We start from the raw sequence: 26,491 nt of genomic DNA, 5'->3' as shown, positions 1-26,491 counted from the left end.
CTTATATGTAGTATGTGAATGCTTTACAGTACAAAAAAAGCATGTTTCTGCTTGAATGTGATAATAATTATGTGACAGCAGATAAGACACACAATGTATTTTACAATTTTACAAAAGATAAACTGTGTATTTTTTGAAACATATACTATATGATTCATTGATTTTTCTTTGTATGAGATACTAGTACTACAGTAGCTATACGTCTATAATAATTGCACCCATCTTGAAACACCTGAGGCTCTAACTGCGGATGGCATATTTCACTCGGTACAAATCCCAGACAGCAGGTTTGAAAGCAGAAACACAGAGGTGAAGGTGGTCAGAAGTAATGAGAATTCAAAACTGGACATGCAAGGTGAGGTGTCTGACAACACAATGGAACTCATCATCCTGATTAAGCTGGCTGTCCCTTTTTAATTATACCCACTATTGCATCAAACGCAATCTCAAAAAGGTCACTGTTAAAAAATTTGAAATGCATTCCTCATCGGCCTCTCCAGCTGCCAAAAAAATCACTCCCTCAAGTGATGACTTTGAACGTTTCATTCTCAATCTCAGTTCTTCCCCCACGTCGGATGGGTGGAGACTTAAGGAGATTGGAAAAAAAAAAAAGATGTTGGTATCATGAAAAAAAAACATGTAACATGACTGGCTAATCCACCTGTCACACCATCGCACAGCACTAATATGGGACAGCGCAGGAGTCTATTGCTACGGCTGCGGGAGGGCCCAAGGTCAGAGTCACTGTTGGTTTGTGCTGACCAAAGCCACTTACAGCAGATTGTCAGTGACGCTTCTCTGATGAGAGACGGCGAAAAAACCAAACCCTATTTACTGTTGTTTATTACCTGCAATAAACTTTTTTTAACCATACTATAACTACATTGACACACACTCACAAGATATTTAAATATTAATTGTAATTTAGTATTCATGTATTTGAGGAAAAACCCTGAATGTGCTTCTTTTTTTTTTTTTTTTTTTTTTTAATGGTGGATGAAAAACTATTTCTGTATTGAACTGAAAATCCCGAAGCTGCTGCTGCTGCATTTTTGAATGGACCACAAATCATTTTATTTTGGCTTCTTTATACACGGTTCATGAGTAAAGCCAAATAAGGCTGATAACACAACACAGTGATGCATTTGCTCTGGTCTACCTACACATTAAACGTGTGTTTAAGTGTGTTGTGCTCTCATTGTTTGGTATCTATGTGTGTGTACGTGTGTGCTCGTACATACAGAGGCTTTGATAAGAGGTCTTGAGAGGTATAGTGGAGGACCATGCCCTCCTCTCCTCTGCTCTCCTCTCTATCCTGGCTAGCAGGCTGTCCTCATTACTGTCAGTCAGCATCAGGTTTAGCAGTGCCAGGCTCCTGCACAGCCCTCTGTCCTTTCTGCCCTGCCAGCACTAGCCTGCCTGACTGCTGCCATTGGTAAGCATTGTAAGAACCCCTCAATCCCCTAGAAAACCTAATTACTCTCCGCCCGCAACCAAGGAGACCGGAGCAGAAAAGAGGGAGGCCGAGGAAAGAGGAATCACACAAATGTACACTCCATTTATAGGCGCTCCAGCAATTATTCAAACAAAAGAAGTGTGTGTCCATATTATATCGGCGGTTAAAAAAAATAATAATTACACTAGCATTCACATTTATACATAATTTATCTTTCTACTTAAGCAGTAATATTGGCCGAAAAAAAGGGAACACAGGATACATTAAGAGTGTGTAAAATGCAAAAAAAAACATGCATGAATCAAACTGAGCATCGCTTTGACCACCCGTTAACTGGGTCACTCAGTTGGTGATTGTGTCTGACCAACAAACAAACAGTCATTCATATGTCTGTGCTCTGGCCCCATTTTCATCTGGAGCAGTTCCACTGAGGCCACTGAAAGCAAAGGAGCTGACGGGTCAGGGATTTAAACCCATCTCCAGCTTCGGCACAGCCAACATTACCCACAGGAGGAGAAAAAAAAAACAACTCCTTGTGTCATCCTCCATCTAAAGGAGGGTTTATTTGTGTTGGCTGCGCATCTCTTTTTGGGTTTTTTTGCAGGGGTGAGAGGAAAGTGACAGTGAAGAATTCCCATCAACTCGCTTGTCACTTTTCCATCGTCTTGGTCAAAGTTTTCTTTGCTCACTATCAGACTGTCTCTTGGTTTCAGTGAAACGTCAGTGCATTTAGTGTCACTTGTAAAACCCATTTCAGAAGTGCATTTATTTGGAGAAATACAGCAAATATCTTTTCAATTGGACATCTTGGTCGCTCACTGCAATAAGACCTGTGCCAGATGCCTTGAAATGCGACATCAGGTTCAGATAATAGCCTTCATGACATTCCTTCTCTTTCTTTCACCCTTCCTGTCCTTCCGTGCGCTATCTGCACAGTAAAAAATTCCTTCAAATAAGAAAATGTCTAATAAGAAATAATCTTCTTTCACATGATAAATATTTGTCATAAACTGTGAAGCTGAACAAAGATATTGATATGGCATTCTGTTCTACATTAAGGACTTTTGTCCTTGAATATTCTTTCAGACTCGTGCAGCTGTGCAGATCTGAGTTGGAACGGGGAAGCTGGTGCTTTTAATAAACTCACAGGGACATTCAAAGGGGCTGGCAGCTACGGAGGTTTCATTTTCCCAGCAGTGAGCTGTGTCATTTAAAATAAGGATCATTTTGAGAAGGGGAATATCATAATGCTAAATCTAGATCAAATAACTGAGCAAGGTGTAAGACTGGATTTACAAGGCCTTGTAATCCTAAAAGACTAAATAAGAAGTGTCAGAAAGAGCACAGATAGGGAAAGACAGACAGACTGTGGGTGAATGAAGGATTCAGAGATGAAGTTAAAAAAAATACAACAATTGGAGATGAAGTTTATTTTGAACCTGTATATAAAACTTCACACCTGGTCTTTATACAGTATGTATACACAGGTGCCACACAGTAAGCAAAGTGGTAAAAATGTGTATTTACTTCCTGCTGCGTCTTTTTCAGACTTCATTAAAATTTAACACTTCAAAACTCATGAACCATAATACACCTGAGAGTCTTTTCTGCTGGTGAAATCATAAGCCAAACAGTCCCTGAGAGAGCTATGTGGGACACAGACCAGTGGAAGTGGTGGGAGTACTGATCAATTTGACAGTTGCAGAGAGTGTACGTATGTAAGAGAGAAAAGGACATGGAAGAAGAAGAAAAAAAAAGAAAGGCAAAAGGCATAAAGAGAGAGTGATACGGGAAGACAAGAGGTAGAGACAAAGACTGACAATAAGATAAAGAGAGAGCTGCAGCTAGACCCAGCTGCCAGAGATGGAGCAACTCTAACAGTAGGCCACGAACAGGGAAGCCACAGTCACAGCTGTCACAGGCTGGAGTAAAATTTGGGACAGTGCTTTGATGTTATTTCTGACTGATAGCCCAGAATTACCTCAACCGATGCACTAGCACAGTTAGCCTTCCTCCTCACTGACACCAACGCTTGCAGTTTAATAGGAGATGTTTTGGGAAAGAAGACTGTCATTGCAAAACAAAATAAACAGAATATCTAGAAGTGTTGTCACAGCTGCATCTCTTTAGCCTGCATCTATTTGTGCACAGATAGAGTCTTCTTTCTGCCAGAGAGGAGGCGACAACCTGTTCGAGATGGCTTACAAGGCAAATCCCTTTATGGAGGTGCGAGGAAAGGGTTACGCCCATTGCTCTGTAAATGGATGCTGCTCCTTCCTTTAATTTCCATAACAAGTCATCAGAACTCATCTCCCACTGAAGTGGCCACAGTCCCACTGGCAATTAAAATCATGCTGGGACATGCCATGGTTGTCTGTGACTCCACTGTTGGAAACAAAAGCAGCAGCAGCAGCGGCGGTAATGACGCCGACAGTTGAGTGGTAAATCTCGAACAATGTCGGCAGAAAACCGTCGCTTTGATTTCTCCAGGAAACGCAGAGCAGGCCTCGTTTACATGTTTCAGTATGAACCTTACTGGAAAATATCAAACCAGCAGACGGCAAGAAACAGCATCATCTCATCTGTGTCTGCTTAACCGCTTTCTATACTCAGCCACACCACTGAAAGGCGTGTGGGCGTTTTAAAAAATCAGCAGAAATGAGGACTGGGAATTTAAAAACACACTTTGACCATTTTCAGGGTCATCCTGGTGCAAAAACGTGACAATTTCTTTATATAAAATCTGTGCCTTGATTTAAAGGTTGGATTGGTATTTTTGTTTGCTGAAGTCTTATATTAGCTTTACCTGAACTGAACTACATTTCTTCAGAGAATGAAGACTTAATCATATTGTACACTTGCTTTGCAGTCATTAATCAGAATAGCATGTTGCAGTATGAGACTTTTTAGACCATTATTAAGCACTTATCACACATCAGCTAACCAATTTCCTGGAGGAAACTCTCAACATGCCAAATAATAATTCAATAACAAAACAAAGAAATACATATCTGTATTCATATCCATATTTCACAAATAAACTCAGATGCAATCATTACATATCTATTGCAATGAATGTTTTCTTTTGTTTTGTTTTTTTTTTGCAATAAAGAGAGTGGATCAAGAATGGCTTGTTGTGAAACTGAATGTTGAGATGCTAAAACCTTTATGTGGAAATCCTGGCATTCTTAAGCTACTTTCAGCAGCCAAAGCCACAGCTAACCCCAGCCAGGCTGAATGGCGAGGAGGAGACAAAGCATAAATGAATGTGCATAAAACACTTTGCATCACATCATCATTGTTTAATCCTTTCGTTCTCATCTGTCAATCATCCACAGATGTGACATAATCCCTGAATATTGGAGGACTAGTCTGCATTGATAACTTTGACCTGACTTGTAAGCACAGCTCCTATTTCTAATGCAAAACGTTCACTTTTAAGTCTCGATAAGCTCCAGTTGGGTGACATTATTTATTTGTAACGTGTGTGCGCTGGTTTTGCATTTCTTTAGCATGCTTTCTTTGATCAACAGCACCTGTGGTTATCTCCCCTCCTTGCCTTTACAAATATTTCGGTGCAGATGGCCACAAAAAAACATAGATTACTGAAATCAAATATATTCCAGATTCTTGAACGCAGAGGGAAAAGCAGAGGCAATCCGTGCTCTGTGACGGATTTGTCATAAAAGAACTTATGCATGTCTTATCATGACAGTAACTTACAATTCAGGTATAATACTGGCCTTAAAAATGCTAATGTTTCACATTAAGTGGCTGTACAAATCATCTGAGCAAGTAGACTGTCATACATGTCACTTCAGATTTACATTACATTCAAGCTGTCTAATTTAATATAGTCTAATGATTATTTGCTGCCAGAGTCCTTTCTATCTGTTTCTGAATGTCTCTTTACAGTGGACCTGTCCATGTTTTAGGGCAATGTCAGTAATGCCTGCTGATACAAGTTGTTTTTCCTGTGATCCTGTCATCCCGGTGCAAACACCTTCAGTTGTTTACAATGAAATGTCCTCTGTGTTCACCTTCACTTCCTGTCTGTTTCCAGCATTACTCTACGTGCTGTACATACTGTATAGTTTTACCATACTGCAGCATTCAGCAGCGAGAGGTCATTGGCAGGGTTACTTCTGAGGTCATTGTTAGCCGTGAGAAAATTAACGCTGATTGGTCTCGTCACGATTTCCTCCCCGAAGCCCGTGCCACTGAGGCACCTGCCAAGCCGAGCTTCTTTAAACAAGAACGAAGCCTATTCAACAGCTGCATAAGCAGCCAGGCAGGCAGACAGTGGAGGGGGAAGAGGGACAAAAGAGAGCAAATGCAAAACAGAGAGGACTTTCTAAATGGGAACCTCAGAATGGGACTTCTTTTAAAGGTCTTAAATCAATTGAACATAAAGTACAAACGCATGCAATGTTAATCTATCTGGCTAATCCCATTGCTTTAAGATCCTTTATAATCCACGTTCAATACAACCATTTTTCTTCTCTAACAAGCTTGCCCTATAGCCACTTTATAAATCATTGGTACAAGGCTTTTGTGGTGCCACAAATTTTGTTATGGTGTCATTGTTTCACTGGGTTCTGAATCAAGCATAGGTAGAATGACAAATATCTTCAAGTCCTGTAAAGCACCTCAAAATATTATATTACCTTGTCTGAGTCATTGCTAAAAAGAGTAAAGCACTGTTTAAAAAAAGATTAACAACAATAAACCACAACAGTGAGGAGTTTCTCCTTCACTTAAAAAAAGCTGTTTTATGGCACCTTAGACTTTTATGAGCAAGGCTCAGAACAGAGGAAGTTAAAATTATATACTTGCCATGTAAGAAAATATGAAACACTGATAGTTTGTCAACCATATGCTGATATCCTTAAGTCACCATGTGCTCTGGCTTTAAAAGTATGCACTAGCAGTTTCTCGTTTGAAACCTGAACAACTCTTAAACAATGCCTGTCAGATTCACTGCATGGGAAGGAGAAAATATATTACCGGTTTTCACCTGCTTGAGGTGAAAATAACCCTGATATAGATGCTGAATAGCACTACACTGTACTGTGCTATAGCCTGCACATTAAATGCTGGGGGATGGTGTGAGAGGGCATGTCAACAAAGCCCTTGACTATGCCACAGCACCATCTGCACACGTTGAATATTTAATTGTCAATAGAACTGCTCAAGACCAGTAATCAAGAAGAGAAAAATCCATAGCAAAAGATAATACACAAGAACCGCATGATTGGAGTTAGGCTTTTTTTTTTTTTTTTTTTTTTTTAAATCATCCATTGTTTCAATGCTAATTGTAACAATTTGTACATGCATGCACCACAATTAAAGATATTTCGAAATCACTTCTGTCATTCAATCTCATTCAACTCCAAATCCTACAGAAAACAACTCCATAGACTTGTAATTCACCCAGTAAATGTAATTCATCACTGTCAATGAGGAGTCAGCAATCATTCCTTTTACAAATTCAGTCAGGCTAATATCAGGTTCCTCACTAAAAATAACACATTAATGTTCATCTTTAGAAACATAACAGCTAGCACAAGATCGCATATTGGTTTCACTTTCTAATTTTATGTTTTCCTCTTTCCAATACAAAAATAAAAACTATGGTTTCACATTTTATAGCCTACAACATTCAAACAGACAATAATGCTTGATTTTATACAGTTTCAGAATAAAATTGCCACCCATTGCTGCAATGGGTTAATTTCTAAACAATTTATTATTAAAAACAACTATGATGAGGGATAAAATGCAAAACAAGCATAGCATGATAGAAGCACTGGAACAATTAAGTAGATATAAAAACAGTAATACAAAAAAAACAACATAACCTCACTCATGCTGAAAATTTCCTTGAAGTCTAATATATCCAACTTTAATTGCTTTGGTTTGGTGAAACAACACAGACAAGGTGAGAACAATGGAGCCAGACTAGGTATTTCTCTACAAAAAACAGACAGACAACCACTGCCTCTTTGTATCTGCTGTGTGAGCACACAAAATTAGGTAAGGTAGTGACATGAGACATAATCATTTTCTTTGAGCAGGGTTAGTGACCAATTTATTCTTACCTTAGGCTGGGCGCGACGAGGAAAGGCAACCTTAGGATCAATCTGAGAATGAGAAAAGAATAGCAACATTGTTGTTAAAAGAAAAGCTGTGATATTTCAAGGGTGAAAAGCAATAAACAGGTGTTGAAAAATATGTCTAAAACTAGGGCCCATGTCCAACCAGTCACAATTTGAATCATCTGTGGTCAAGAATAAATACAGGCATTTTTATAGCAGTAATATACAGTATATTCATAATTTAATGGATTCAAATGTGGTATTTTTAACTCACAATGACAATTTTTCTAAGCCATTTAGATTTACAAAAGCTGCATAATCAGCCTGTGGTGATACAGAATGTCTTTGGCTTTTGAATCTCAAACCAAAGCTACACTGAAAGGCTGTCAGAATTTTTGCAATCATGACAAATTAAGTGCACATGAATGACCCAACAAAAATGGAAAGAAGAACTTTGAATTTTATAACTCGGTGGCATTGCAAGACCCTGCATGCCCAACATCAGACCTGACTTATCAGATACAATATCATTCTTTCCCTGTGTCCCCCAATCTGTTTATGTTAGCTTTAGGTTAACTAATTTAGCTAAGGACAATCTTTTTTGTTTGGTCATGGTAAGCTTTACACTTGGATTGCCTTTGTATATCTGTGACAGGTGAAACCCATCATTTGTCACCTTTTTTCACCATCAACACCAGCTAAATTATTAATTTGACTGTTTGTTTGTTTGTTTGTTTAAACCATTAGTTTACCAGTAATCATATGCAGATGCATACTATCTGGGGTTTGTTTGTTTTGCATTATATTTGGTTACAATTTACATTCAGCAAACTTTTGGTTCAAGTAGAACACAGGCATGTATTAAGGTTAATTATTGTTGATTGGGTTTAGTTCTAAGTTTAATAAGTTATGCATTGTCTTTATTTGTTACTTAACATACCCACCATGTGCTTACCAAACAAAAGGAAGAACCGCCCAACTACTTCCTGTATTTATACACTGGTGATGTCAGTGGGTTGGACTAAGTATGGGGGGGGGGGGTATTTTACTCAGTTAAAAGGGTTGATTTAATATCTTTATGATTTATTCTTGTTTTGGCTTATAAGGAAATGTTGGGCAAGATGGTTGGTAAACCGTGTTGACTGATACAAGTAGCATTAAGTGCCAATTGGTGAGAGGGAGAGGACACCCCTGCAGTAATGGTTCTGCCCAATTGAGTGGAGGGCCTATTTAAGGGGAGAGATGTAGGTTTGGAGGAGGTCAGAGGATGAGGGTGTAGCTGTGTGCACTTGTTCATGCCTTAGTTGAGTATCTCGAGTTAAGCCAGTTCATTTTTGATTGTTTGTATTCTTTTCGTTCATGGACACATGTTCTTTTTGTTGTTACGCCGGACTGAATAAATCATTTTTTACTCATTCAAACAACAGCCTGAGTCTGCCTGCCTACCACCTTCCTTGTCACTTGAGCTACACGACATCACAATATCTAGGTATCTTTTTGGCATAATTCCAACTATCTTCCAATGCCTCCTCATCTATAATCACAGTAAATTCCTTCTCCCATATTACTTTAACCCTCTGTCTTTTAGTAGGAGATACGCCAAGAACTACATCATAGAATAAACTATGACAAACCTTCCCTAGTTGTTGAAACAGCATTTTCTGAACAGTAGATGTCTCTAGATAATCTATAAAGACCATACCCTTTGGAACAATAATGCCTCATTTGTGAGAAAACAAACAAAAATCATGTTTTGGGGGCTGGTGTTTCATTAGTGTATTAGTTGTTCAAATGATATCTAGACTATTATTTGATAAAAAAGTGTCCCAATTTGGTTTTACATTGGTTATCCCATTGCCAGAAGCCAGAATCCAACATTCCTGGTAAAAATTAAGGATTGTTAATTATTGGGGTAAAAGTGAAAGTTAATTTGAATCTCCCCTCCAGACGACAGAGTGTTCCTTCAGAGTATTAATTGCTATCTGATCGGCACAATTATCTATGTTCTTAAAATTCTTTAAAAATAGTGAATCTTGTGATCTGTTTTTAAACAAGTATGATTCAATGTCCAGCCAGGGAGTTTTGTTCTTTCCCATTCAGATATACAACTCAAGTGAACACACAGCCGGTACACTTTGATATTTGGCAAATCTAAGCCATCCATAGAACTTGGTGACTGCAGTGCTACCATTTTCAGTCTAGGTCTATGTTTACCACATATGAAAGAGCTGAGCCACCTATTCAAATGTTTTAAGACCCTGTTAGCAAACTGGATAATACATTCATTTTTCCAGGGCTATTCGTCCTAACTAGGAAAGAGGAAATTAATTCCAGCTTTAAATGTTGCCTTATTTTATCAGATAAACGAAAAAAATTGGCTTCGTACAACTGTTTAAATGATGGGGTAACAAAAATGCCTAAATAGACAAAACCCGAGGGAGACCATTTGAAAGGTAAGATGGCTACCCAGGGGCATAGCCTCTGACTTGTTTTCAGTCCGCATTTCCACAAACTATCGGTCTATGGGGGTAACAAGACTATGGACATTTCCCTTTTTTAATGTAAGTGATATGTTAGTGTCCTTAAGAGGCTGTGGTAATTCTACAGTACAAAATGAATGATTAAACATGTTAGTAATGGTTCTACAAGCAGGTCCTGAAACTCCCAATAAAATTCGCAAAAGAACTCATCAAGTCCTGGTGAGAAGCTCCCACTCTAGAGTTTCTTAATGCCATTGATTACTACATCTCTTGTAACGGGGGCCATTTAGAAGACTTCTCTGTTTTTCCTGATATAGCTGGGAGATTGATCTGAGTAAAAAAAATTCTATTAATTAAAGCACATTACTTGTCTGTTCAGAATAGTACATATTTGTGTAGAATTTCTTGAATTTCTATTTTCTAAGGAATTAATCTGCACTGACCCCACCGTGCTCAGCTACTACAGTTACATAATTTGAGGTAAGATGTATACTGTCGAAACTATGGTGAGTTTTGAAAACTAAGCATTATTAAAATGCTTAATGTCCACATCCAGTAAAAGAATATGCCTACACAAAATATGTATTTAGCCTAATAGCAGTTCTATTAAATCAAAATGATAATATAAATAATTAGGCTAGGCCTATATGATAACCCTGCAGTCCAAGGGTTAGGGGTACCTGGCCCATTGGGCCATCCCCCCCTGTTAAAAATGAATTATCAGCTACTGTCCATAACCACTCCAGCATGGTTAGATATGATTATACTGCCAATACTACAAGACAGAACTGAGTGTAATTCAGTTCTGGGAAGGAAAAAAAAAAGATTCTAGTCTGAAACCCATGAGATGCAGAAGAGAAAGTATACTTTTTGTTAGAGAGGTGAAGACTTTTCCGTACATCATCAAATCAGAGATCTTCATAAATGGCATGAAGAGCATTTGCTTGGAGGTAAAAAGCCATAGTTGAATCAGAAATCTATTTACCACCCACAATTACTGTATCATCTGTTCAGGTCCAAGAACACTTAAATAAGAAAATCTGATGGATGATCAGATGGATAATGAAAGTGAATTTTCAGAATATATTGTCCTTGTAGCCTACCTTTAAGTTCATAATATAACAACTATTTTTTATCTTTAACACAGCACCAATGTTTGTCTAAATGATCAATGTGTTCCAACATTCCATTCACTTGTTTTATCAGATTTGTCAGTTCAGACTACAACGATTCTGTTATGATTATCAACAGTAGAAATTCTGCCCTCTTCCTTTGCCAACTTGAACTCTCAGACCCTCTATTTGGGTTGTTCCTTAGGGACACAAGTACTGTGTCAACTTGGCATCAATAACCTTTGTGATATTATCGGTAATGCTGTTCATTGCCTGGAGAATGTTCGGGTCAGTGCTAGTGCTACTGCTACTGCTAGCATCTTCAAATTCAGGTGCTCCACAATATTAGCATCCTCATTCTGCTCCAAATATCTGACCAAATAACTTTTTTGATTTTCAGTTTAATACATTTGTCAGTATTGACACAAGGCAGACCTTTAGGTTAAAAAACAAAACAACAATGACTTAAAGATTTTATATCTTGAACTCTGACTAATGACTGTTAAAGAAATCTGTTGATGAGGATTTGAAGAGAGCTGGCTAATATCAGTGAACACATTACTTGCTGAAGCAAACTACAATTGACGGAGCTCAATGACACATTTTAGGCACAACATTCATTGCACTGGGCAATGTACTTTAAGAAACATTGTATTAATAACTGCTGATTACTATGTATGAATTAATCTCCAGACCAAAATATTGTGGGTGCCAACAGATGCATGTTTAAAAAGAACCATCAGTGTTCAAAGAATGAAAAAAAACATGGGTATGGAGGCCAGCCACACCATCGTTCTGCTGGTCATATTCGCTGTAGAGACTCGCTTTTATTTTAGGCAGGAATCGCTGATTGAATATGACAGGGAGAAAATGAGAGTCTGAGGCCGGTGACACCTCCAGATATTGCCAAATAACCAGGAGGATGCATCAGATCAGCCTGGTTCTCCATCTTGTGCTTGTTATGTCATTAGCTTCATTTTCCTCATTAATTTCACTGGTATGAAGGTATGCGGTGGGGGGTCTCATCAACCTTGCACTTACAATGAAAAAGGAACTATCTCAAGCAGCAATGTCATACTAAATTGTCCTTGTCTGGATACCAATGAATTTGAGTGAGAATTTCCCAAAAACGATACTGATGCACATTTTTTTGGAAGAATGTTGTACATTTATGTTTTTCAGAGAATCCTTTTCATGTTGCTGCATATTATTTTGCTGTATACTATCCAGAAATATTTACAATTCATGTATCAGTTCTAAGCATTTATAAAAGTTACTCCTTAGGCACAGGTGAATTTATTTAAGAGAAAGATATCTAATCCTGCTGAGGAAAACAATGAGAAGGAAAATTAACCAAGGAATACAAGAAGAAAAGACACCATCTGCACAGATCAATTAAGCCAATGAGACTGACTATGTTTTAATGTGTTTGAAGGGAAACCATGATGTGCAATGTCATTGTCGTCTTTTGTCAGTCTCAGTTATTACTGTTATCTTTCTAAATCAGGTCAAAATGAGATATGAATTCAATAACACCTGGGTATGGCAACACTGCTTGTAATGAATTTCATTTAAAGATTTGTTTTAGCACTTAGCCCCAGGCATAACCAATTCAAACTCAATTATTTTGTGCGCCCTATTTGAGCACAGACAACATGTTATGCTTTGAATACCAAAGTCCTATACTTGGTAATGTATCTTACTTTTTAAGCCTATATGAAACCTACTAATCCGCATTTCATCACACCATATAAACTAATTGTTTTTTCTGTCCTGCTGATAATTTCTGTTCCAAATTAATCCTACTGTTTCTACATGCACAAGAGAGCACTTTCACACAGCAGCAATGGAGGTCATACCGTTTTTTAGTCTGTTTAAAATGTTAGGATTATCAAAAAGAGGCAATTATATGCACAGAATTGTGTTAAAATGGGGCTATGATACTGCAGATTGTCTAAATCACACTCTGAGCATTGCAGCCAAATTAGGCAATGAGGATTTACTAACCAATCCTTCTGAGAAATGCTGTAGCAGCACCTTTTTAGGTCACAACTTATGATGAATGACTCCTTTGAGAAATTTGAAATCAAGGGCAGGGGAGATGTAGCAATTGTTTCCCATCTGTTTACATATTCATGTGCATGTGATTTTTTTTTTATGTTGAAAGTGACTTCATACTAAGGCCCAGAGCTAAAATATGCATTCCCCTTTGCACTGGATAACTGTTCAATTGAACCAAAGATTATGTTGTCTCGGTTTCACCTGATACTTCCTTCCTGAAACATTTTTGTTATGTAACGCACATACCATCTGGTTTAGGACCAGTCAACCGGACCTAGGTACCACAGTTATTTCAGTAATTACACACACAGTACTAGCAAATGCTATTTAACTTAGGCCTGTTCATATCTATCAATACTTTGCACCTTGACACTATTTACACCAATACCTATAAGCACTTTACTTTGCTTTTTTTTCCCACTATGAATTTTTTTTTATTACTTACTCCTTTATGTGGTCACACTGAGATTTTTACCTCTTTTTTGAGTTATTTTCTTAATTACTAAGGAAAAAAACACTCTTTTGTTCTTACTGTGCCACTGCTTTCACTTTTCGCATTCTCCACCTACATCTACTGAGTGCAACAAGGCATATTCTCTGTGGTTCGTTGAAAAGGATTCTGGGAACAAATCACAAACTGATATAGGAGTTCAGACAGCAATTTTAGGGAGTACTAAAAAGCTTATTAAGACACTTTAGTACATAATAACATATTAAACATCATAAATTGAAGACATAACTGTAAAACAGAAAGGTAGACCTCCCATCCTGCTGTAGCTGTATGTTATCATCTGGTAGCAGTAAAAGTACTTTATTAATCTCCCTCTAGGAAATGTATTATCATGGAAACATCTCAAGCAGTGCACGCAAACTAAACAGCACACATATTTATAAACCTGACTTGGAGCAGAATGAAAAATATGCTCTGAATCTGAATGTGCTCCACCTTCTAACATTACATTTTATTTGTTGTCATATAAACTGTTCAAATGAAGGAAAGCACTGCTATTAAGCATCTTAGCACCTGGCATTTACCCATTGTTTACTGATTTCATACTGTGGAAGTGTGAAGGTTATTGGCACTGTAAAATTCATTAAGGACTATCGAAATAAACTTGCTATGTAAGACAACATAGCAAATCTACAAACAGCTGATGCCCATTGTGGTTGTCTTTATTATTAAAAAAATATGATATAGCAATAAAACGTTATCACACCTGACTATTCCAAAGACATGTAAGACAGGAAGATATGGCCACTGAATGACTTTAATTGATGGTATAATGTGGTCAAATCCAAAATGTAATCAAAATATGTCATTCAAACAGTCACAAACAGAGTTTACTTTTTCTTTTTCACGTATGAGCCACAATAAAATCCTAATATTAAACTTGTGTTAGACATATGACAAATTCTAAGTCAATGTGCCCTTCATGATAAAGACTTACACTTTTTCTCACGAAGTCCTATCTTATTCCTGCAGGTTAGATTACAATATGATTCTTGGCAGTATCTGTTATCTACGACTGTCTGTAGGATGTATGAGGTCCTTTTTTCCAATGATTAAATTACTGTAGCCATCTAACGGTAGCAGTACCTGTTATGTACAATTGACTGGCAGCCTCTAATGTGGTATAATTTTCAAAGGGCTCTGCAATTACAGTACACGTGCCTCTTGCAATGTGGGTATCTCTGATAAATCTTAAGCATCTGAGCATTTATCTAAGTTTCCACAGTTTTTACTTCATGAGGCACAAAAGGAGGATGGATGGTGACATGCTAAAGATATACTGGTGAAGTATCTCACACAGCTGTTGTCTGCAAGAAGAGCTTTTTCCTTTTCTAAAGCAAACCGGGCCTCTCCAGTGGAGCGCTTTTAAGTATTTGCTCACCTTATAACCCTTTTACCCTAACAAGACTTAATCAATCAGCTGCATGACTTGTCAAATTTATTGTTTCAATACACCTTTCTTAAATGATGCAACATGATCGCACATAGAATAAAATTGGATTTCCTCAAGACATCATACAAGCTAGTATGTCAAAGTAATAAATGAGAAAAGACCAAGAGGAATCCCCCCCCAATCTCAACCCCGCCCCACCATCTTTTATCTTCCACAGCCTTTTACAACAGGGTCTCCAAGGGGCTTCTTTTGCATGCGACTGTGGGAGATCAGGGCAGAGAAACAGCATATATCTTAAGTTCACATCTTACAAAAGAATTTCATATATTAATGTGGCTCTTGGGTAAACTCTCTGCCTCTCCCTTAATACATATCTGCACCAGCATGATGATGTGGTGTTTAAGCTAAAAGGAAAAGGCTTATCAAAGCTTGCAGCTTCTCCCAATTTAAGTGTGTGAGGAGGTCCACAGGTGTGCGTGTGTGATACCAACGGCGCAGACAAGAAATTAAAACATAAATGTTTTATATCTGTGCTGTCAATCTTTACTGATCTTTGCTGTGGAATAACACCTCTAAAAGGCAATACCTCAAATTAATAATTAGAATTTTACCAATGTCACGCTCGACAAGGAAATTGGCCTTTTTTCTCTTCAAAATATGCAACAGCGTTATGATCTACCTTCACTGCTATTTCACAAGGTATTACATTACTGCCTTGACAAACATCTGATGTTCTGTATGTACCGACAAGAGACAGATCCAGCATGAACTAATAACGCCTTCAGCCATAATTAACTGCAGAAGACAGAGCACCTGCTGTACAACAGCAAGTCAGAGTGCAGCTCATTGATTTGACTTTACTTCCAAATCCTATCTGATGAATACGGTTGAAGATTTGTCCAGAACAGCTGCTCATCCACATCTTTTCTTTTCCTGTCTGCTCGGGTTATTCCCTGCCTCACTTCAAACATCAAAACTGCGAGCTTAAGCTGACCTGGGGTCATTCAATAAAGGCTGGAATTACACCAGGACCGCCAATATGTTTATCTTACAAGAAAACACAGATGTCAGTGGGTTTTACAGGTTGTGATAAATTAAGAATGAAACCGTATTCATGCTGTTTAAACTATGATGAATGTCACACGCTGTCACAAACTAATTTATGCTTTGCATTCAAATATAACCTTTCAGATGTTCACCTAGCTCTGATAAATGTAAAGATTTTATTACATTTTCCTTTAAAATGTGATTAGAACTGCTTTACATAAAGCAATAAAAGATGCTAACCTGTAGTCAGACAGGAATCAATCTGCTCCCTTGTAAAGCTCGCAACTGTTTCTTCTTAAATGCAAAATAATGTACTATCATCTCCTGTTCATACCGGCATGCCTTGAAACATCTTCAGGAACAGATGCTATGAGTTGCATATTTCTAAACTGAACAAAGCATCATGAAAAATGGTAAATATGTTCTGAATTACCAGCATGTGTGTTTTGAGGCCCCAGGCTGTGCTTCCCCATATGTCTCATTCACATTCATCCTAGTCTTGAGTGTTTTCATAACCGGACAAAAAGCAGAGCACACAGTGGAAAAAAAAACAATACTTAAAAAAAGAAAAAAAAAGAAGATAGTGATGGCGTGTCTATCTTCACCCATCCTTGTATTTTGCTTTATGATTGAATCTATTGCTCTTAACACAAACTCAGGGAAAATAATGATCCATATTGAAATCCTTTACATGGTATGAGTGCAATAGAAGTAAGAAATGCCTCTTTAGTGTTTTAACTATAACTTAAGTAACTGCACTATATCTGTCACTGAAATGGTATGTGCTTGTCAGAAACCCAAAGCTTCACTGATTTAATTCACACATCCAGCTCTATATGTAAGATAAACAAAATTTGATAAACAAACAAGCGGAAAAAATGTAAATTAGGTATGATTTCTACTTTCTCTGCACGAATACTCATAATATGACTCAACTTGTTCAGTCACAGCACCTCCAGCCACTCACAGCCGGTCCTTTCAAGGTTATTAGGGACAAAAAACATGGGCTAGGGATTCACTGAAGCGTTGCAAAAGTAGGAGACTTGTATCAAATCAAACATCTGCAAACACATCAGTTAATTCTTTCCATTACTGCTGAGCAACTTGGTGAGAGATATGACAGATCCTAACGCAATGCGATCTTGATAGTGTGAATGTTAAAGATATACAACAGCAGAGCAGATACAGCCCAGTGACTAATGGTGAGGAAGACGACACAGACAGCTGCCTTAGGTTTGCACTCTTCTACTGCGCGGATAAACAACGGCACATTAGCAGCTCTGAAATATCAATTTCTGAATGTGTTTGAGTAAACAGGATCTTATTTCAACTTTGTCTTTGTCAATTACACTGTCAAACAAAAATGTCCAGCTACTTACCACATGGCCTCATTTTGCTGTTCATTACGCAAGAGCCATTAGTTATCACCATTATTACAGTACTATCAGTATCATCAGTATATTAGAGGTTAGGGAGTATGTGGAAGAAATACACTGCCATGGACAGAAAGCAAATAAATCACACACACACACACAAAAAAAAGTTTCATTAACACCGGACAGGAATGCAAATTCAATTTAGCTTCATATCTTTTTAAATATAGACATGATTATGTTAATGGTCTTTAAAAACAATTTATTCAGGGGCAGCCTGATGGCCTGGAGGTTTAAGACGCTGACCGTGTAATCACAAAGTCCCCCATTTGAGTCCAGCCGGGCCTCTCTCTCCCCTCATTTCCGGTCAGATTTCTATTGTATGCAATCTAGTAAAAGGCAATAAAAAAATGCCACTGAAAATACTATACAAATGTTGGGTTAAAATCTACGGCCAAAACATATTGATTTTTAGAGGGGAAAAAGTACCTGACAGAGATAATGACGAATATAATATAAAAGGAAATGTTTCACAACCAGCCCTGAGTGACTTGCCAGTTAGGTAAGGACAGATGTGCAACAAGTTTAGAGAACTTCGCCGTGCCAGTGTGCTGAGGCCACAATTCAGATAAAATGATGATTGGATGTCAGACTCTAAAATGTCACTGTTCAGTCCTCAGGCTGAGGTGCTGTCAAATCTGAAGAGCATGACATAAGTCTGCCAAATATGACCTGGAGTCTACAATAACTGTGATATAAAGCCATTGCTTATATACACATCCACAGCTGCTACACTCATAAAACACTCTTTTTCTGAACCTGTACAGTATCTTTAAATTTAGCGACATGGCCCACAATCACTAAATAGTCATTTTACATCATTTATTTTGCATAACACTTAATATACTTGAGAGGACAAGAAAATCTGTGTTTTAATTCCAGCATAAATAAGAAAATAGGCCAATAATATTTTATATTTTTATTGTGACATTGCATATAATCTGCAGGTTTAAGTTAAATCAACAATGAGCTTTTTTCATGGGTATAATAAATTATTTCTGATCTAAATAAGTCAGTTGCAACACAGAAGCAGTTAGCGATGAAGATATAGCAGCAGAAAATCCTTGGGTTAAATCCAACCAACAGCTTAACAGAATAACTAAGAATTTAACCCATTCCTGCTGCCGCTATTCTCAAAATGCTTATGGGCAAGGTTCTGAACCAACAGCTGCTCCAGTTACAGTAGCAGGCAACAGTACAAGACTGGTTTTTATACAGGCAAACTCCTGAGCGTTTTCAGTATATTTTTATGTGCAGGCTTCTCTCATAGGTATCACTCCGACATTTGCTGTAAATATATATGCTGCCAAGCTGTCACACAGTTGTTCATTCAAAATGCCTAGTTTGAAGTGATCAAACTGCTCTAAACTCTGCATCAAATAATGTTTGCATTGTTACCTCTCCAAGCAGCCCCTCAACCCGCACCTATACAGACAGTTGCAAGTTTTGCAATTTAACTACCAAGAAATGCGTCTTCCCTCTACATTCTCTTAGCACCCTTGTTTACATATCACATTAATAGAGTTAATATATCTTACGATCAAAATTTTATATAGAGCACTAAAGCACAATTTAAGTACAAATGTGAATGAGACACTTACCTACCTCAGACTTAAAAAAAAACAAAAAAAAACAGAAAGGGTCTGATTTGGATTTTAGATGGTACCATATATTTTAAAACCCTGCGATGTATTTTTAATTTAGTGTTGTCAATAGTTTTGTGACAGTATGTGTATCTTTCATGATGGTAAACAACTAATTTTGGAAATTATGGTAAACTTTCTGTCACTGAGGTGGTCTGAAACTGGCCAGAAAGCTCAGAGCTCCCTAATAAAACATTTTTTAAAAAGCAGCCACATTTCTACAAACTGGAACGAATATAAAGTAAGATCTACCCCCCCCCCCTCCACAAAGAAATTACATGTTTCTCAGCACTGTGTCAATCACACTTGAGCTTAAGAATATGAATAATTTAAAACAACACATTTTTAAAGGGCTGGTATTGTGGTAAACAAGAACAATTAGCTTTGGGATGCATCAGGGTGTTGTTTGGGGCCCTCCTGTGCTGTAAAAGTACTCAATCATATCCTCTAAGTTATTTGAAATTTTGAAATTTGTGACTCAAGAGCAAGAGGTGTTGAGGTGGACCCTATCACTACGTCACACAAGGGGGTCCAATCAAATATGCTAGAATGCTTTAGCATGAGTCCACCCCTGTTGTAACTTTGCATTCCAGCCAGGTGAGGAGCGAGGCAGGATGACGGAGGTGTTGCCGGCTGTTCGGCAGCTAAAAAGTCTTTACAGCATTCCAGAGGATGAAAATTTACATCAAGAATGGCTGAAACTCATTTTTGGAGACTGCCTTTCCTCCGTTATCGGCAAGTGGTTTTGTGTGTGTGTGTGTGTGTGTGTGTGTGTGTGTGTGTGTGTGTGTGTGTGTGTGTGTGTGTGTGTGTTCTGCACATTTTACAGCCGACTGTCTGCCTAACGAGACACAGTACGCCGCAGGTTTTTAAACTTTCTCATCTGAAGTTTTTTTTTTTTTTTCCTTTCTTTTTTTGGGAGAGCTGATAGTGGAGAAGCAGACAGGAAACAAGGGGAGATTGAGGGATATGACATACAACAAAGGTCCCAAGCCGGATTCAAACCAGGGAACGCTGTGGTTGTGTGCACTGTAACCATTTGGGGCTAAAAGGGTGCTCCTGGATGAAGTTTTAAAACAAGTGCACTAATAAACATAATTTCTTACTATAACTCAACTGAAGGAATATAATGTAGCTGTGCTAAAGCTAAGCTAATTGCCCCCAGCTACGTTAGAAAAAATGACTTCTACTTTGTTGGGAAAGTTAGACACGATCTTACCGTTCAGAAACTTACTTTAAAAAATTTTTTAACTGTGTAAGAGCAGGTTCTTTCCTTTCTAATACATGATCAGACTCCGGTTCACAGACCGCTATATCCTGTCTTGCGCCTCCAGCTGCAGCCATTATTCCAGGTAAAGACATGACGTAAGGGAACTTGCATTATTCATTAGGTCGTCTTCTGATTGGCTTGGGGGGGGGGGGGGGGGGCGCATATGTGGGAGACACACCTCCAGCCAATCGGAGTAGATTGTCATTAATAATGCTGATTTATGTAAATAGCTTCCAAAACAGCCTGCTGGAGGACAGGGGGGAATCTGGGCTGTGAGGAAAGATGGATTTAGTGAAATCTAAACATCTTTTGGTGAATAAAATCTTACATGTATTTAAAATAGACTCAGTATTTTTAAAAATGAGTCAGAAAAGCCACAATACCAGACCCTTAAAAATACAGTATTTTCCACATCCTGTACAGCTTTATAGAGTTCAGAATATCCTTATTATATACTGCCACCTAAAGTACAATCCATTTCTCTTTTGAAATACATACCCTTCAAAATATTCCTCCGTCTAAAGTTCCCTTCTGCCAAAGTAGCACACGCAGTTTGTTTCCTCAACATGCACTATCCCATTTTCCAAAACTACATGGGCATATCTGGACATCACCACCTACCGAGCAAAAATCCCAGGCAGATGTATTTTCGGCTGAACCCCATCTAATCCATCACTACAGACATCTCTCAAAAATGACTAGCATGTTAAATTATTCATGTACTGATAAATTTAAAAAGAACAAGTAGAATCCACTATACTTCAAACTTTTTCATAAACGAGTGTGTGGGTGATTGTGAATGTGTGTGAATGAATTGCCTTATTTATGCAGATCAATTCTCATGACCCTGTTAAACTAGACATATTTATAATTGTAATTGTTTGACATTATATTACTTGTGTATTGTTGTAATACTGCTAAATTGTTAAAATCTGATTACATTACATTGTGGTCAAATAACCAATTAGTTTAAATAATGTATTTGTTGTTTGAAAAAGGTGATTTATTGTGATTTAGTTTACAACTATAGATCTGATTTTGACACACGGGCGATATATTTGGAAGGTGTTGTTTTCAACCTATTTTTCACAGATATAGTATCAGTGCATCAGGTGTGATCAAATACAATGTTTGTTGGGTCAAACAGTAGCCAGGCAGCGGGCCTGAGACAGCACGCCCTTCAGTGGAACATGAGCTATGTGCACACTGCACATGTGGCTGCAGCGAAGAAGGGGGCGTGTCTGCCCCATTCATCCAAAGAAGTGAAAGTGAACACATAATATTCACCCTGGAGTTGTGTTTTATCGCCTGGCTCCGTGTTGAACGGACCATCGTACATTTAGCCCTTATACATGACCTTGATCCAAACAGACTGTTAACCAAAGAGGTGTTTCCCTCTGTAAGGCCTTAAGGCGGCCAAATGTCAAACAGTTAGGACATGAGGTCTCCAGTGGCAGAACGGTGCCAACACAAAACATGAAATAAACACTGATATAAATGTAGATCAAATCAACTCACCGTCTTTGAGTCTAATTCATGGTGTTGTTGAGCTAAGACTTTATCTACACTGGCAGCATCTGTAAACGTAACAAACCCAAATCCTCTGCAAAACAAAGACACACAGACAAAAACAGCAAAAATGTTAAAATGCATACATGCAAAACCAAAAAATGTACATTCCTATAACTCTTTCAAATACAAACGATGAAAAACATTGACATGTAACAACAACCTGAATTACAACAGTCTGAATATTCATATGACCTTATTATTATTGTTACAATATTTCTTTGTAAATGCATTTTATAATCCAGATTATGGACGTCCTGTAGCAGATTGGAAACAAACTGAGGACAGTGCTGATCATTATTTGCTATGTTACACTGTGAGACGACACTACACCAACATTGTGGTGCAGTCACAAAGTCAATGTCAAATTGCATTCGGCCGCAGCTTTACAGCAGTGAGCATTTAAGCTTATCTGGCTTGCTGTGAAACCACACGCAGGCGCGCGCACACGGACACACACACACGAACACGTGCGCGCGCGGACACAGAAACACACATACACGCTGGATTAATACTAAACACGGACAAAGTAAGCGATATGGCTACATGCACTGGAAAGGAAAAGTAGAAAAGCCCTATATTTACCTTGAGCGCTTTGTCGTGGGGTCTCTCATCACCATACATTCTCTTATTTCTCCGAATTTACTAAAATAGTCTCTAAGGCTGTCTGTGAATAGAGAAAATATGTCGGGTCATTTGACAGAAACATATGGGCATGCTGTTGTCACTGCATTTCAAAAAAACACCCCGCGATGCGCATAGGGGTCGAATAGAGGACTTCAGATGGACGGAGATCAAAAATAACATCGTGCGCACACACTAGTGAGATATCCCATACAGTACAGTACTGCACAGTGCACATTCGCACATACACCGCCAGCAGCTACAACGAGCACTCAGTCACAGCGACAAAACAACAAGAAATACTGGATACGGTGTTAAAGAGAATAACAGTCTCACCTGGTGAGGTTTGCCAGCTGAGGCCACCGATAAACATTTTACTGTAAGGGGAAAACACAACAGAAGTGAGTCCAGATGTCAGTTCGGCCATTTTGACGACTAACTACTTCTAAAAGCGACCTTAAAGGATAAAGGAAGACTATGAAAACACATTCGCGCTTAGTAATTATGGTCTATCTACATTAAAGGGGGAGGACACACTCGCTACAAAGCTGAGGTCTGGAAAACTGCGTCTGGAAACGGACCCGTGCACCGTTTAAGTGCGTACTGTGGGGACGAATCCAGCACGGCAGTCGAAGTCCTCTCCAAGATGTTGTAACATGGGGAAAAAATCGTACATAAGGATTCAATTTAGAAAAATTCTTACCCCGGGTCATGTTGTGAATCATTTAGGCTTCCGGATGTGGCTTGACTCCCGTCTCCTTCCATATCTATTCCAAACTATAGGCTGGGACTACAGTAACAGTGACAGACACACACAGATACGGCAGGAGATATGCAAAGCCCCGCTATGAGAATATTACTGAGCCGGGAATGAAAGCGTCACACGTGGGATCAGCTCAGCCCCCTGCTCCCTCCTCCCTCTCTCTCAGCATGCTCTACCTTGGCCCACAGGGGGCGGAGCCTGGCTCTGTCACCTAACCAATCCAATTGACGTCAATTCAGGCAATCTGCAAACCAATACTCCGATTTGTCATTTAATTAAGCAATAAGCCACTAGAGGTGAAAGTGGCTTATTGCTCTTCTAAACCAGTGGACACATAACCTACTATTATATTAATAATAAAACATATTTGTCTAAGATATTGTTCTAATTAGTCGTGTTTACTTGTCACTATTCCACTGAGTAGTAATCATGTCAAAAGCAGCTGCGCAATCTTCTTTTTTTAATTACAATTACTTGTTCTTCCGCGATGCAATATAGTCCCCCAGAAAGCATTCAAAAGTGGGGCAATTCCTATGGGCGTGTTAATATTAAAATGATCCTGATAGTATGGCTGACAGGTGTTTATTATGATATAAGCAGAGTTTTACTCGGATAAAATAAGCATTAAATGTGTCCCAAAGTTTAACATTGGTATTGTAAAGCACAAGTTAACTGGCACCTTATTAGATTTCGCTAATGTATTTATAATTGAACAATAATTGAATAATAAGTAGTCAATAAAACAGTTATGGGTGGTCTTATTGAATGCTACCAATATGACTGGAAAGTGATAGATGGTAAATGTTGCAGTTAGCATATGTGAATTTTTTTATGTCTTAGTAGGAACGTTTGACTTTTAATGGGCCTTACAGCTTTAAACATGAACCTCATGTGCTACCAACAATGCAGACTTGTATTAATTAACAATTTTGTAATGTACATTATTAATTGAAATATGTTACAGTGATAATCCCCATAAACGAATCCATACTATAAAACATTACATTTTAAATACAGCCAAGAATGTGCAGAGGATCCAATTTTACAATATACAAAATGTTGCACATGTTAAGGTTACAAGATGAGCTGATATTAGAGAAAGTCTCCTGAGCCATCAAACCTGTGTTTAAGCTGACCCTGTGGCCTGGCCTTTAACAGCTATATTCATAATGAAAGCCAATGAAGTATTTTCCTATGGGGATCAATAAAGCATGGTATCTGTACAGTGGAGTAATTATGGATCTTTCATGTAGATGACCTATAATGAGCTTCTAGCTGTGCCCTCTGAACAATGTATGTGGAGATAAGCTGGTGCTGCCCTCTCATGACCCTGAAGAAGAAGCAGGATAAGAAATTAATGAATAAATGAACATGTATGACAGTTGCAATGGGAAAACACATATTTCTGGTATACATTATTTCCACCGTATGCTATCAAAAGACCACAAGAAAAAAAATCTCATGCTCAAATTATGTTTTAAAAATTGTAATATTCTAAGTCTTGTAGAAATGTAACCTTGTAACCACGCCAGATACTACTCACAGAGTTCACAGACAATAAATCCTATATAAATACAGTTTTCATTCATCTTAGCATGAGAATACATACAACAAAACTTCCCAAGCTTCTGCATGAAACGTGACTAGTGATCTATTATTCACATTCAGTGAAGTTTTGTGAATAGGCCTGCCTGTGCTGACTGTTTAGGGCACTACCAGAGGGAATTTCTTATCTATCCAGGCAGCATGTTTTTGAAACAATGACTTAGATAAAAACCCAAATAGCAACACTCTCGACATTTTAACAGCTAAAACTCTGTCATTAGTTAGGGGACACTCCACATTGCAGCTGTCAGTATCTTTGAAACAAAGGTACAGAAGCAATTGGAGGCAATTCCTTCTTGCACAGGACTGTCAAAGAAAATGGAAATATGAAGACCGGTGTGAAAGGCTATTACTTATTCCACTGTCTTTGCACTATTGTTATGTCCCATGCCATTTGGTGATACATTTAAGATTACTTTACTGTTGCGTTTTCTGTAAGTTGTCAAATGTGTGGTTGTGTCCTACAGCATATGCCTAGTGCAAGGAAATCACATGCAGCTGCAGAGATAGAAGAGTGAGAGAGGTGATAAATTGATGCATAATATGCGCTCTGAGGAACAACAGGCTTTAAAGCCCATCACAAGGTATTGAAGAGTCACAGTGGATTTAGCACATGAAAAGCAACTTCTGTTTTATGCTCAAATAAAGACACCGGAGTCCCAGGTTTCATGGTGTGGCTGAATTGTTTTTTTTCTTTTTAACATTGTTACCATTCCCTCTCTATTCTCTGTTGTTATACCATGAAGAGAGCAAAGTCAAATGTGAAAGATATGGTACAGCATGTGTGCCAGTTTACAATATCTGATCAAAGATTGTGAACTAGATGTGAACTGAAAACAACCCAAAGCAGACAATTGTATGTTAAATGTGAGACAGTCAAGCATATCCTATTACAGCAACAATCTTTCATATATTATGGACAACACCCGTTCAGGGTTTAGATCTCTAGATCCTTTTTTAAACTGATTGAAGTAGAAACATGTATAGATTTTTAAATTGAGCACTGTTCTCCTTTAATCTGATGATGAAAGTGCCTAAAATGTTTATCCCTCTTTAAGCAACTTTAGGTGCTCTGACTGCTATGCTTTTGGAGCAGTTGAGTGGTTTCTATTGAATGAGAACGAAAGAGGAAGGTTACCATATTCTATTACAAAGTCTATGAACAACATTCCTCGATAGTGATTCTCATCACGCAGTAATATCACCGTGACTTGCAAGTATTTATAATGGTGACAGCTGTTGTAAACATTCTAATTAATGAGTGGATGAAGAGTGTTAAGAAATGCACTTCTTTTTTTTATAGCCATCCTTTGAACTCAACTCTAATTCAATATTTACTTCAGACTGAAGGTAAATGCAAGGTTTTCTGAAAGCATAGTTGTGTCATTGCTACTGTATCCTGCATTCAGTGCTGAAAGATGAACCA

The 26,491-nt window shown here is 38.1% G+C and overlaps 1 protein-coding gene across 6 annotated transcripts in view; it reads right to left on the bottom strand.

Moving 5' to 3' along the window:
- The window catches only part of LOC133994578 (RNA-binding protein Musashi homolog 2), a 243,370-nt gene extending 219,827 nt beyond the window's left edge, over nucleotides 1–23,543 (bottom strand). For all 6 annotated transcript variants that reach the window (XM_062433898.1, XM_062433900.1, XM_062433902.1 and 3 more), the window contains exons 1-5: nucleotides 23,401–23,543; nucleotides 23,034–23,074; nucleotides 22,659–22,740; nucleotides 22,023–22,107; nucleotides 7,558–7,599 (exon numbers count right to left, since the gene is read on the bottom strand). In XM_062433898.1, the coding sequence (XP_062289882.1) occupies nucleotides 7,558–7,599; nucleotides 22,023–22,107; nucleotides 22,659–22,740; nucleotides 23,034–23,074; nucleotides 23,401–23,462 (312 nt within the window). In that variant the 5' untranslated portion in view covers nucleotides 23,463–23,543. The remainder of the gene's footprint in view (nucleotides 1–7,557; nucleotides 7,600–22,022; nucleotides 22,108–22,658; nucleotides 22,741–23,033; nucleotides 23,075–23,400) is intronic.
- Nucleotides 23,544–26,491: the final 2,948 nt, after the last annotated feature.

This window comes from Scomber scombrus, chromosome 14 (genome assembly GCF_963691925.1).
Source record: "Scomber scombrus chromosome 14, fScoSco1.1, whole genome shotgun sequence".
NCBI lineage: Eukaryota > Metazoa > Chordata > Actinopteri > Scombriformes > Scombridae > Scomber > Scomber scombrus.
The sequence above is the reverse complement of the archived record's forward strand: the minus strand, read 5'-3'. Positions and strand labels throughout refer to the sequence as shown.